This window comes from Lampetra planeri, chromosome 37 (genome assembly GCF_965212315.1).
Source record: "Lampetra planeri chromosome 37, kcLamPlan1.2.h2, whole genome shotgun sequence".
In the NCBI taxonomy this organism is placed as follows: domain Eukaryota; kingdom Metazoa; phylum Chordata; class Hyperoartia; order Petromyzontiformes; family Petromyzontidae; genus Lampetra; species Lampetra planeri.
The window spans coordinates 2,261,799-2,275,808 of record NC_136143.1 but is presented as its reverse complement, the minus strand read 5'-3'; the positions used below and the strand labels follow the sequence as shown (position 1 = coordinate 2,275,808).

The window sequence follows — 14,010 nt, the reverse complement described above, 5'->3', positions numbered from 1 at the left end:
TGGCACCATACAGTGACAAGTACAGTCACTACACATTTCTGTAGCCCAAACCTCACGTCACTAGGGCAGGAAATATGAGCAGGACATCTCTTTGACTCTGCTTTCCGTGACGTTATGGGAACGCATGAAGTAACCGCGCTATCGATGTGCAGGTTCGATCGCGAGGGCCAGAACATGGAGACGGAGTCGATCTCTGAGCAGCGCTTCGCTGGCGGCTCCTTCATGGAGAGCCAGTGGAAGACGCTGTCCCAAGTGAAGATGGAAAACCTTGGCCACGGTGACAAGGTAACTTGCCACTCCTCCCCTTCTGCCATTTTTGCGATTCGTAGTTTATCGAATTGATGAAGGGGGGAAGGTGTGTCGAAAACAGAGATTGATTTTGATCTCTGTGGGCCGCCATAGTCACGTGACTTTGCACCGTCCTGCGGTGGGGGCGATTGAGGAAGTGAGCGTGTGGGGGGTGGAGAAACGATGGCGATGATAGCCCCTCCTCGCCACGAGCACGTGGTGAGCAAGAGATGGAGAGGGAGATTGAGACTAGACAGAAATAATAAGACGGAGAGAGAGAAAGGGAGACGGATAAGGTTGAAGCAGACGGAGAGAAATAGACAATGAGATGGGTTATACAGATGGAGAAAAATGGAGATGGGGGTAGGGAGACACACGGGCAGAGGGAGAGACACGGAGAGAGAGAGACACATGGAGGCATAGAGACAGAGAGATGGAGACGGATACAGGGAGACGCCACAGAGAGGGCTGCGCTCTGTGCACGCACTGCCACCATCACACGAGGCCACCACCGACCCTCGTCTCCGCCCGCCCTACGCAGGCCGACTACGTGACGGTGAAAGGCTCCATCATCTCCATCAAGAAGGACAACTGCCTGTACCAGGCGTGCCCCAAGCTCGACTGCAACAAGAAGGTGCTCGACCTCAACAACGGCAACTTCCGCTGCGAGAAGTGCGACACCGAGGTGCCCAACTTCAAGTACCGCCTCATCCTGCAGGTGAGCCCCCACGCATGCGCTGCTGCTGCCTTGCAGGTGTGTGTCTTTGTCTCCGGTGCAGGTGTGTGCTGCTGTAGGTGTGTGTGTATTTGCGTGGCCTCAACGTGCACATAGCCTGGCACAAGCGTCGTGGTGATGTCACCGCCACTTGGTGGTGAATGGCAGTTGTTTTTGTATTTGCTGTTCTGGTACAGGTGTAGTGCTTATACTTATGAGACCCGTGGGTAGAAATACTCACGGGATCCTAGGTTACAGTGTTGACGTCACAAGGAAAGGGGGAGAGAAGGCGTGGCAAACTACTGCTGCTTCCAGTCAGCTTACCGTCAAAACTATTCCACAGAAACAGCACTCACCAGAGTGCTCGATGACATTTTAACGATCATTGATTCCGGCTCAACTGTTGCACTTGTAAGTCTAGACATTTCGTCAGCCTTCGACACCATCAACCACTCGCTCCTTACTTCCCTCCTGAAATCCGACTTCGGTGTATGCGGCTCAGCACTCAAGTGCATAGTTTCATACCTTTCTGACCGGCAATCTTCAGTCAGGGTGGGCATGTCCACATCGCCTGAAACAACAGCATTATGCGGGGTTCCCCAGGGCTCTGTTCTAGGTCCCCTGCTCTTCACAGCCTACACTTCCCCGATCGGCCGGCTCATCGCAAGCTTCGGTGTTAAGCACCACTCATACGCGGATTACACTATTCTATTCACCGCCATCGATTCTAGCAATGCATCTGGATTCGAGAGGCTCTTGGAATGTACCACCGCCGTGCAACAATGGTTCACTGCACACAACCTAGCCCTTAATCCGAAAAAGTCAGTGGCCATCATGTTAGGTACCAAGCAACGTCTCAACTCATCAGCACTCCCAACACACATACACATCTTTGGTCACAGCATCAGGTTCACCGACCACTTCAGCTACCTCGGTGTCATCCTAGATTTAACTTTATCCTTCGATCGTCAAACCAACCATATCATCAGTTCATGTAACTTTCACCTGAAGGCTCTCAGACACCTACGTCCTCTCATCTCTACTGAAATTGCCAACACATTGGCATGTTGCATAGTTGGGTCTCGCCTTGACTATTGCGGACCTCCGCTGGCAACCTAAAGAAACTTCAAAGACTACCAAACAACCTAGCACGCGTCGTCATTCCCCATACTCATCCCCATCTCGATTCACTAGCTTGTCTCCGTGCTCTCAAATGGCTACCCATCGCCAGTAGGGTCACATACAAGATCGCCTGCCTCTGCCACAATGCCTTCATATCCGCCTGCCCCCGCCGTAACTTTCTTCATTATTGACAACTTGCAGCTCAGCACACGGCAGATGCCTGCGCAGCGCGACTCACGACCTCCTCTTGATACCAGGATCCAGGATGGTCATGTCTATGCACCGCTTCTCGGTGGCAGCCCCAACAGTCTGGAACGATATCAGCATCACCTCAATCGCCTCCTTCAATAGAGACTTAAAAACTCACCTCTACAATCATGCTTTCCAGCGACTCTTGAGCTTGGCTCCGCGCCTCTGAGTTGCGGCCATTACGTCCGCAAATTTGCGCGCGTTATAAATTGAACTATTATTATTATTAAAAGACATAACTTCCAGAGAGAGAGAGGTGACGTCACCAGTTGAGGCGGGGCGATCGGGGCACTTCTTGGAGGGAATCCGAGTAGGGTGGACGCGTGCTACGTAAGCTTGTGCAAAATAAAGAAAAGTGTCGACTCTCAATCTTCATCTGGTGGAGTCTCTACAACTGGTGGCAGCGGTGGGATGACAAGATGCCTCGACGCTGCAACAAAAAGGACCCCGACAGAGATCCCAGCGAAGAAGGGGAGGAACGTGACTCTACTCCCATCGCCCCGAATGGCCGTGATCCGGAGACGGCACGGTCTGCAGACGGTGTTGGAACGGCTCCCCGAATCATGAGAAGATGGCGGAGAGCAAAGAGCAACACATCTGAGAGCCCTCCACCCTACGAGAGGAGGGGGAGGCACTTTACGGACCGGGTCGACCAACAGACAGAGGCGGTCACGCTACTCTTGCAACAACTGCGGGAGGACAAAGGTGGCTGCTAGCCCGGCGACAGTGATGCCACTCTTGGAGTCCGCAGCGGCTTCTCCGCTCAGCTGAGCGGGAAGTCCTACTGTGGGGATGCCACGAGTAACAGCGACGGCCGGGGTAGTCGCCGCCCAGCCAGCGCCGCGAACGGGTGAGAACGCAGCACCACAATCGGCGGGCTCCTTTCTCGCTGGCCCAGCGGGCGCATCGGAGGCTCCCAAATTAAATTTTGCAGTCGGAACCACAGAGGGACGGGGAAGAGTCACCTCATGGAGGATGTAGGGTCACCCTTAGTGAGGCCGACACCGATAGCCGCCATGGGAGCTGGGGCAGAGATAGACCCCCGAGGCCCAGCGGTAATGGCCGCACCGAGCTTTAGCGGCGGAGCGTTGGAGCCGCGTGGGGAGGCGCAAGGATAACGGTCAGAGGCGCGCGGCCTAGGCCGCAGAATTTATTCCACCCGGGGGAGTGGAGCGGCGATGAGAGGGCGCCGATTGTTCACGCAGGTTGGGTCATTTTGAAAAATGTGTGGCTAAGGGAGGGGACTGGGGAGCACTTGTTCGCCGATTCGAGGCAGCGTACACTTATTTGGAATGGACGGAGCACGAGCCACTGAAAGCTCTCCCCATGGTCTTAAGCGATGACGCTTTGATAATTTATTCTTCCATCCCAGCGGACAAAAAGAACACCCTGCAAAGCCGTTCATCGCGAGATGGCAGAGATTTTTGACCCGAAATCTATCACTAAAAGACGATTCCAGAACCGTCGGTAGGAAGAGGGGGAATCAGCTTTGGCCTACAGAAGCTCCCTCATGGCCTTAGCACAAGCTGGTTTGCCAGGCCTGGATGCGGGGGCTCTGGACTTTTAAGGTTGCTGATCGTATGTTAGAGTTGGCACAGGCTTTAACAATAGTTTTGCCAAGCATTACTTCCTTGTGGATTGCGAAGAGCATAAGAGCCCTTGAGGAGGTGATAAAGCCGCAACGTATGGTCACGCAAATAGCGGACCCATCACCCCATTAAGGACCGGAGGGAGTTCGGGGGAAAATGGAACATGGGAGAAGACGCCGAACCAGAGATGGACACTGGGCTGCCCAGGGGAGAGATGTTGGCAGCTGTGAGAGGGGCATATCGGGGTCCTGCCCAGAAGACCCGTTGTTGGATGCCCAGGGGACTTGGAGCAACCAGCCGGACCTGAAGCTCTCTGACCTGTCACCGATGTGGCCATATGGGCCACATTGCACGCGGATGCCACACCGACGCTGCTCCATCGGGGCCACCCTCGCATCAACAACCGCCTCCCCACCCCTATTGTACATACAATCAGCAGGCGAGTTGCGGCACCCCAAACACCTCGGCAGTTTCCATCACAGACCTCCCGCACACACCAACAGTCAATACACCTGCCATTTCCCGACGATCACAGCCACACTCGTACATACATGGCCAGCTTCGGGGTACACAATGGCGCAAGTTGGCACGGAGGGTCGTGGCAGCCACAGCTGGGACGTCGGTGGATGGAATTGAGGTTCGGATGCTGGTCGATACGGGAGTGTCGGCGACTTATCTCCCTGCACGTTTTTGACATGCTTCCCCACAGGGCCCAGTGGTTGCGCCCTGTACAATTGTACTATGAAGCGGCAAATGCGGGGGGCATAGGGATATTGGGACAGTTAGACTCAAATTCGCGTGGAAGTACTGGTCATATTGGGCCCTGCACTAGTCTCCAGCACATTGACGGTTCTCTGTTTGCTAGGAACAGACTTTTTGAATCAGCTCCCTATCAAAATTGTAAATGACCAGGGGTGCATTGAAATGCCGTCAGGGGAACGTCCGGAAAGAGATGCTCACTGTACCCCCAGCAGCACAAATCTTAATTCCCCTTCGATATCGCATACCTCTGGTGACAGCGCAACTGGACACACCCATTTTGGTATCACCGACAATTGCGATCATGGATTGACGCACCTTAGCAGGAGCGGACACCATTCTATGTCGCCACTAACATTTGTTCATTCAAATTTTTAACACGGCAACCACACCTGTCACAATACGGTTTTGGCACATGTGCGATCCATGCCAGCAGGGGGTGGAGAAGTGCAGGCAGGAGTAATGGCGGATGATACTGATCCTGCCTACGCCTTGGCTGGAAGCCATGACAGCACAGGATGCTAACTTGTCCAAGTCACAATGCCAGGCCCTTCGGGTATTGTTGCAGGATTTTGAGGACATTTTTAGCAAGGCACCATACGATTTAGGGCGCATTAACTTAATGTAACACCACATAGAGACGGGAAACGCGCCGCTCAGCCGCCAAAATGCATATCGCATGGGGCTGGTCGAGAAATCTTACCTACAAAACGGGATGGACGAGATGTTAAGGGCTGCTATTATCTCGCCATTATCTCGCCATCCACGGGCGCCCTGTCGTCCTCGTCAAAAAGCCAGATGGTTCATTCTGGTTTTGCGTCTACTTCCGTCAACTGAATAAGGTCACAATGGCGGACGCTTATTCACTCCCGCAAATTGATGATTCCTTGGATCTATTATCAGAATTTTGGCAGTTACCGCTGGATGAGGATTCAAAACACAAAACCGCCTTGATGACACGCCAGGGGTTATTTCATTTTAACTGTCTCGCCATGGGATTACAAACGGCCGTAGCCACATTCCAAAGGCTCATGGATCTGGTACTGACGGACGTTTTCCTAATATATTTGGACGACGTAATTGTGTTGGGATGATCTTTCCAGGAACATTTATACCGGTTGAGGATAGTTTTCTCACTTATCAGGGAAGCGCATTTAAATCTCAAGCCTTTCAAATGCCACCTCGCACAGCCTCCCGTCACATATTTAGGGGAAATAGCACAATGGGGGTAGCTACTGATCCCGAAAAGACACTGTTTTAGGGAATGGCCGACTCCCATATCTGTCCCGGATGTTAGAAGATTTATTGGCTTTATTTCCCATTACCGCAGATTAGTACAAGATTGCCATTGCGAAACCTCTACAAGCACTTAGAGCGAAGGGGCAAAAATTCCAATGGGGTACAGAAGAGGACAGGGATTTAAAAAATCTGCGGACACTGCTTACGGAGGCGCCACCATTTGCCACCCAGATTTTTCATTGCTCTTCACGCTGGATGGATGGAAGCCATGTAGGGATTGGGGCCATCCTATCCCAGGTGCAGTTGGGTAGAGCTGCTGATAGCATATGGCAGCCGGGTATTGTCATCGGCCAAACAACGCTACTGCATAACGAGGAGAGAATTCCTGGCTGTTGTGAATTTTATACAGAAATTTCGAAAATTTGTGATGCGGACTGACCATGCCATACTGCAATACTCATTATATATCGACCAACCTGGTCAAATGGCCAGGTGGATTGAGAGGCTGGAAGGATTCTCCTTTGAGGTGGTCCATAGGAAGGGGTTGCAGCACACCAATGTAGATGCTTTAACGCATCTGCCCGAGGCAGGTACTTATGCCTGTACTAAGGGCTCTCCCAGGTGTAAACCACTCTCACCTGACACGGTGTGCCTCACAGCACCTATACACATGCGGGAAAGCAAACCAGAGCCCCTCCCCTGGCCGATCGTGATTTAGGACTGGGTCAAGAGGAATGGCGTCGATTACAAGGGGAAGATTAAACACTTGATCCCATTCGCACCATAACTAAGTCCAACCTAGAACAGGACCGGCCTCCAACAGCTTCAACATTCATAGATTACAAAGGGCTGTTGATGTTGTCGTGCCAACCTCCATACCGCAAAAAGTTGGTAGCGGAGGTGCATGGCCGCCGCCTCCTGCATTTAGAGGAGCTGAAAACACTTTCCACGATTAAAACACATTTCTGGCCGGGCATGATGGCAGGTATTTGCGCGGATCAAACCGCTCGGTCAATAGCAGAAGCTTTTGTTCAGGGATATGTTATGGACAAAGGTGCCCTTGAAATATTTTAATGGACCAGGTTATACACTAAGAAAGTGCACACTTCTCAATACCACCCACAAACCGATGGGATGGTGGAACGACTAAATCGTACCATCACTTACATGCCATGGCAGGTGGTTAATGAGACTCAGACGGACTGGGACTTACACATAGGCAGGGTCCTGGCAGCATACCGGTTAGCCCCGCATGCTTGAACGGAGATACTCCCCATTTAATTTGCTGTATGGTCGGGAGCCTGACCCTCCCATTGAGTGCCAGCTTTTTGACCTCCCAGTTGTGGCTGCAAAATAGCTAATAGCGGTATGGCAGGTCATGCAACAGTGGGAGACTGCGAGGGAGGCGGCACAAGCTTAGGCAGCTTCCGCTCGTTCTGCGAATGAACGGGCCAGTCAAAAGGGAGTGACGCCCTGGCCTTTTAAAGTGGGAGATGGTGCGTGGCTACACTGCCCACAGGTCTCCTTAGGGACGTTTCCCAAACTGCACCGTCTGTGGCAGGGCCCTATTAAGGTGGTGGAAATTCTCAGGCCCAAATGTGTACGGGTCCAATTGGGACGCCGGCAATGGTATATGCACCCTGCCCGTCTAAAGCCGGACCGGTCGAAGCTTACCACGGAAGCGCCACTACACTTGGAAGAGCACCCACTCCACTCACCAAAAACCGGGTTACCGCGAACACCGACACCTTCACCCCTTCACTCACTTGACATGACGAACCAACCTCAAGAAGGTTGCTTTCCTTGAGGTTGGTTGTTCGCATGTTGTGGTTGGAAGATCCGATTGACCCCTGGTATGTACCGTCTTGCTTTACGGTTATTCTTTTGTTGCTGTCTTAAAATCTGTTCTGGATGCACATGCATTCCTCACCTACACACACAAAGTTTCAGGACTCGGTTGAGTTGAAATTGCTTGTTTATTGACTAACAAAAGAGCTTTTTTCCTCTTCTCATCTACCGTCAGGCTTACACCGAGTCCCTTCGATTTGCACTAGTTGTGTTAAGGTGACGACGACTTTTTCTTCAGGGGGGAGGGGGGTGATGTAGTGCTAATACTTACGAGATCCAGGGGAAGAAATACTCACAGGATCCTAGGTTAGAGGGTTAGGATGACGTCACGAGGAAAAGAATAGAGAAGGCAGGCGAGAGACAGAACTTCCAGAGAGATAGAGAGAGCGTGCCAGGTGAAGCGGGGCGATCGGGGTTTTTCTTGAATGGAATGGGTGTAGGGTGGACGCGTGCGGCGTGAGCTTGTGCGAAATAAAGAAAAGTGTCGACTCGAGCTTCATCTGGTGGACTGTCTACCCAGGCGTGTGCTGCTGTAGGTGTGTGTGCTGCTGTGTGTGTGTGCCGTTCCTGTACAGGAATGTGCTGCTGTAGGTGTGTGTGCTGCTGTGTGTGTGTGCCGTTCCTATACAGGTGTGTGCTGCTGTGTGTGTGCCGTTCCTGTACAGGTGTGTGCTGCTGTAGGTGTGTGCTGCTAGGAAGGGGAATCGCTTTGGGGCTTTGGGGGGGTCCCTAGGAAGGGGGCTCACTTGGCCACGAGGGGACCCCTGGGAAGGGGGCTCGCTTTGTGGGCTTAGGGTCTGGAAGGTCCCTAGGAAGGGGGCTCACTTGGGGGCCCAGGGCCAGAAGGGATGCCCGTGGTTGGTGCCGCAGGGTGGATGTTGCTCCCGCACAAGGCAGGGCTCGTGACCGCTGACCGACCAGGTCGGGGGGAGGTGGGGAATGGGGGGGGGAGTTGGGGGCAGGGTGCCTTCCCCTCCCCCCTGCTTCTGTGTGCATGCTGTTCCTCTGGTGTGCCGGCGCTATTTTTAGCCTGAGGTGTCTGCGTTGTTCCCGTGTGCGCGCTGTTCGCATGCGTGCGTAATGTTCCTTGTGTAGGTAGACGCGTGCTGTGCCTCTAGTGCGGGTGTGCGTGTGTACCGTACGTCCAGCAAACATGTCACAAAAAATCAGCCCCCCCCCTCAAATATGACGTCACAAAGCTCCGCGCCCCCCCCCCCCCCCCAAAAAAAACATGCTTCAAATCGCTTTAACTATTTTCATTGTAGTGCGTATTTAATGTGGCGCTGCACTCTGATGTGGGAGAAAACATTTATTAAATTGTCTATTTAATTAAGTAGAACGTGTTGTCTAAATTTATTTAAAGTTGCGCATTTTGATGTGACGTCACATTTCTCAAACCCCCCTCTCCCATCGTCACACATCGTCACAAATATCTGACCCCCCCCCCCCCCCCCCCAGGTGCGTGACATCGACGTCATTTATGGACGGCCCCTAAGTGTCGGTGTTTGTAATACACGTGTGTCAGTGTCTGTGTTTGGATGGTGGCACAGCGGTTAGTGTGCTGTGCTTCGAACCCCGGCAACCCGGGTTTGTTTCCTGCTTTGGCAAACATCGGTGACGATTACCTAAACCGGTCTTGGGCCTCCCTTAGGTCGAGTCGGCCTAAAATGAGTACCTGGTGCGGTGTGTAAACATCGCCACTGGGGATACAAAGGCGGCCGGGCGTGGTGCAGGCCACCCACCCCCTCATGTGCTATGCCGGCCTTCATAGGTGCTCGCTAACAGCACATGCCCCAACAGTCTGTTCAGGCTATACGGGGGATCTTTGTCTTTGTTGCGTGTGTGCTTAATTAGCGATGCTGTGCGTTTATCGTTGCCGTGGTTCAGGCCAACATCGTGGACTACACTGACAACCAGTGGGTGACCTGCTTCCAGGAGCATGGGGAGAGCATCCTGGGCATAAAGACGGAGGCTCTCGGGGACCTTAAGGACTCGGTACGTGGTGCAGACATCGCTGTTAGGTCCACTCCAGATCCATTTCAAATCCACTCCATATAAACCCAGATTCAGATGCACTCTAGATCCACTCCTAGATCTATTCCAGGTCTACTACAGATGCGCTGCCAGATGCACCCCAAATCCACTCCAGATCTTCTCTAGATGCACTACTAGATCAAGCCCAAAACCACTCAAGATCAAATCCAGATGCACTCTAGATCCACTCCTATATCCAGATCTACTCCAGATGCCCTCCCAGATCCACTCCAGTTCTACTCCTGGAGCAACCTGAGAACCACTCCAGATCAACCCCAAATCCAGATGCACTCGAGTTCCACTCCTAGATTTACAAATGCATTCCCTGATCCACTCCTGATCTATTCCTGATCCACTCCTGATCCACTCCTGATCCACTCCCAGATTTACTCCAGCTAGTCCAGCAGCAGCACTCTGGTGCTAAGTGTTTGGGGGCTACAAATGCAGCAGTGATGTTACTGTAACTGGCGATGCTGCTGCTGCTCTGGTTAGTTGCCATGGAAACCGCTGTCTGCACCACGATCCCCACTCGGGCGCCACCACCTTGTGGTTGCGAAAAAACACAAAGGTCGCGCGGGAAGGAAGGCGTTGTGTGTTTCGTTATCACCGTGTGTCCTGAGTGGCGGGGGTGGGGGCGGGTGCTGAAGATGCTGCTACCGCCGTTGAGTCACGGTCAGCACACTACTGTAATACTATTAAAATATGTTTTATTTTACTAGGTAAGGCTCACTGAGATATATATATAGCTATTTTTCAGAGGCGACCTGGCCACAAAGGATAACTCAACGAAGTGGCTTATAACTTGATTTGGAGCTTTCGTTTCATCCCGTGGACATTTATAGCAGCCAAATAAATACTCTTTAAGGGAGAAATTGGAGGACCCGGAGAAAAATCCACGCGACCACGGGGAGAACATGCAAACTCACAAATATACTGGCGTCAGGGTTGGGATCTTACCCACGATCTGTATACCAGGTGAGGTCGTTAATCTTACCACGATTGCACCATAGCCACTCGCTGATGACATTTCGCTCTCCCCCCCCCCCCCCCCCCTTTGCGATGGTCTGTGTTGCTATATGGGTGAACTTTATCTTGGTGGTGTTGGCCAACCACCCCTTGTGTGCTGTGCCGGCCTTCATAGGTGCTACTCGCAATGGAACTTGCCTCAACAGTCTGTTACAGGCTATACACGGGGGATCTTTTATCTTTGTACAGGATGACCAAGTCGCCTACGAGCAGGTCTTCCAGAACGCCAACTTCACCACCTACATCTTCCGCATGCGGGTCAAGCTGGAGAATTACAACGTGAGTGTTGGGGGGGGGGGGGTGGGGGCCTGGGGGTTGTGCGGTGGGGGGGGCGTGTGTTGTCGTGTTACCCGGGAAAACCTCGGCCGAGTCCAGGCACATTGGTAGGAGGGTCCTGCCAAATTTGTTTTGCTTGCAGTCGAGGGGGCGATGTTGCCATTGTACAAAATCCCAATTGGGCAATTTGTGGGTCATGGATATCAACCTTATCGTCTGGAAATGTATAGCAGCAGCCAAATACTCTTAAAAGTGTGACGTGGATTCTAAATGTCGAGGGAAAAACCAGAAGACCCGGAGAAAAACCCACGTGACCGCGGGGAGAATCACAAACTCGAAATATACAGCAGGTGTCGGAGTTGGGATCGAACCCCTAACCTCCTGCATACTAGGCGAGATAGTTAACATCTCGCCACTGCAGTGCCCCAAAATCTGACCCCTAACCTCCCCGACCCCTCGTGTCTCCGCCGACAGGATGAGTCTCGCATCAAGATGACCATCATGGAGGTGCGGCCGTGCGATCCCATTGAGCACAGCAAGAGGTTGATCACGGAGATCCGCAAAATGGTCCTGAGCGCCTGAGCCCGCTGCTCTGCGCCATTTGGTGTCATCGTGCCGGTGGGGTGGGGGGCGGGTTCGCCGCCCACCGCCGCCCCAATCTGCTCCTCGCTCTTTTCGATCCATAGAGTTACTTTGTTGTCAGTCCACTTCTGGATGAAGGCCTCGCCTTCACCCCGTGACACAGCCGTGGGGCTTGTTTGACGTTACTGCGCCATGCTGATTACTGCAGTGACATTGGTGATGGTAAGTTGGGGGGGGGTGGGCCATCGGTCCATTGTAGATATCGCTCTCAATTTAGTGACGGTAGAAGAGAACACGAGTTGGCGGCGGGTTCATAGCGCATTGCGCTGACCACTTCTCAGTAAGCTAAGCTTTAAAACTAAACTGTTCATTTTACCAGGTAATGCCCACTGAGCTATTATACAGCTGTTTTGCAGAAGCGATCTGGACAGAATTTGATAGCTCAACGAAGTGGCTTTTTTTGTGTGGAAATTTATCGCAGCCAAATACTCTTAAACGCATGATGTTGATTCTAAATGTGGAGGGACAATCCAGAGAACCTGGAGAAAAATTCACACAACCACGGGGAGAACATGCAAACTCCAAATATGCAGCAGGCGTCAGGGTTTGGATTGAACCCAGAACCTCCAGCATACCAGGCCCCCGGCACTTAACATCTCGCCACAGTGGCACCCCTAAATAACGGTGCTAAAACAGTCCCTTTGCTTAACCCCGTACAGCGAGACTTTAAACAATGTAAACTTGTAAACTATGTCCCCAATTTCTCGTCAGATGCCTTGAGCGTTGCCGTGTTTCCTTCATCGTCGAGCACCCTTCTTAGCAGCCCTATTATTTCACTTCAAATCGTTCTCACCCCAGCAACACCCGTTCCCATGTGTTACGTTTGCACGTGTGGCTTTGTTACCTTTTTATTTGCGTTAACGTTTTTGTGTCGTCGGCTCGTTCCCAGCGCGAGGTTTGCGGTTGTTGAATAAAGTTGGCGTTCGTAGCGGGCTGTGCATGCGCCGCTCATCCATCGCTCGGGCGTTGACCTGGCTAAACGGGGCGGAGACTGGGCTTCGTTTAAAAAAAATTGTTCCACCCAAGCCGACACGCTGAGCTCATTTGGCTTTGGGATCGTGATGTTTTTTTGCGTCATTTGCCAAGCTGCTCTGTGAACTTTGCTGTACTTATGCAGGAGCGCAGTACGTCACTTTGGGAATGCGACCTTCGTTTTGATGCGATCGTGGTTGTTGCGAGGTAAACGCCGTGGCTTTGGGTTTATGTTGCAGGTGAAACTAACTCCTGTTCCCAGAACATGGGGAATGCAAACCTCCTGGACCTCAGGAAAATGTTTTCTGTTATATTTTGGTTCAAGTTTTTTTTAAACCTGTTGATCCTTTACGGCATATTCACGCAACAATGACCCCATAATTGTTCCACCATGCCCCACGAAAAAAATACGTTCACCTCTTAAAAGTAAAGCGTTGAGGTCTCTCAGCGAATGAGCACGGGGTAGTTCCTCATTTCTCTCTCTCGCGCACGATCGTGTGTCTTGGGGGTTTGCGTACCGCGTGTTCATCACAACGTCCGACTTGAAGAAGCTCGGGGACGTTGCTCGCGTGCCGAACAACGTGCGGTAACAACCCGAAACCACAGCGTTGGAAACTCTCCCTGTTGCGCCACGACCATTTGCAGGTCTCGAAGGTGTTGGACGCTTTCCGAAATCTGGCAGACTCGCTCTCACGGTTCAAAGTTGTTGCTTTTTGGAAGCCACATGACGGCGTTCCCCTCCTCACGCGCGCCGTCGTCGTGCACGCTGCTTGAGCGTGTGCCGTCTCTCCGCGCTCGCGTCTCCACGCGCCGTTCAACGCCACTGCGGCGGTGAGGGCCGCGTCAAGGCCCCTCCCCCCAGGTCCCCCCCCCCCGTGCAGAGTTCCCTTTATGCGAGACGGTGTCGTCGAGTAACGCTTGTGCGTGCGTCTGCGTGCTGCCGCCTAGATTATATTGTTTGTGTTTTTCCTATAAGTCTCAATAAAGACATTATTTCGTAAGTCACGTGTTCAGCGAATGCGCTGTGTGTGTGTCATCATTGGGCTACTCGCAATCGAGGATTATTGTCTTCAATAAAAAAAAGTTGGATTATCTGTGGGTCCGAAGATGCTTGAAGACTTATCTGTGGTTGACGGATTCTGCGGCAGCTCGGGCACCACGTGTCCAGAGAGAGTGGTGGGTGAGACCGCTTCAGTAAGTCGGGCTGCAGCGTTGCTGTTTCCGCCGTTGAGTTTCAAAATGTTTGGATCC

General features: G+C 52.4%; 1 protein-coding gene across 1 annotated transcript in view; it reads left to right on the top strand.

Moving 5' to 3' along the window:
* Positions 1–13,764, top strand: part of RPA1 (replication protein A1) — a 31,611-nt gene extending 17,847 nt beyond the window's left edge. Inside the window, exons 12-16 of the mRNA XM_078611682.1 lie at positions 153–285; positions 830–1,006; positions 9,697–9,804; positions 11,059–11,148; positions 11,620–13,764. Of these exons, the coding sequence (XP_078467808.1) occupies positions 153–285; positions 830–1,006; positions 9,697–9,804; positions 11,059–11,148; positions 11,620–11,727 (616 nt within the window). The 3' untranslated portion in view covers positions 11,728–13,764. The remainder of the gene's footprint in view (positions 1–152; positions 286–829; positions 1,007–9,696; positions 9,805–11,058; positions 11,149–11,619) is intronic.
* Positions 13,765–14,010: the final 246 nt, after the last annotated feature.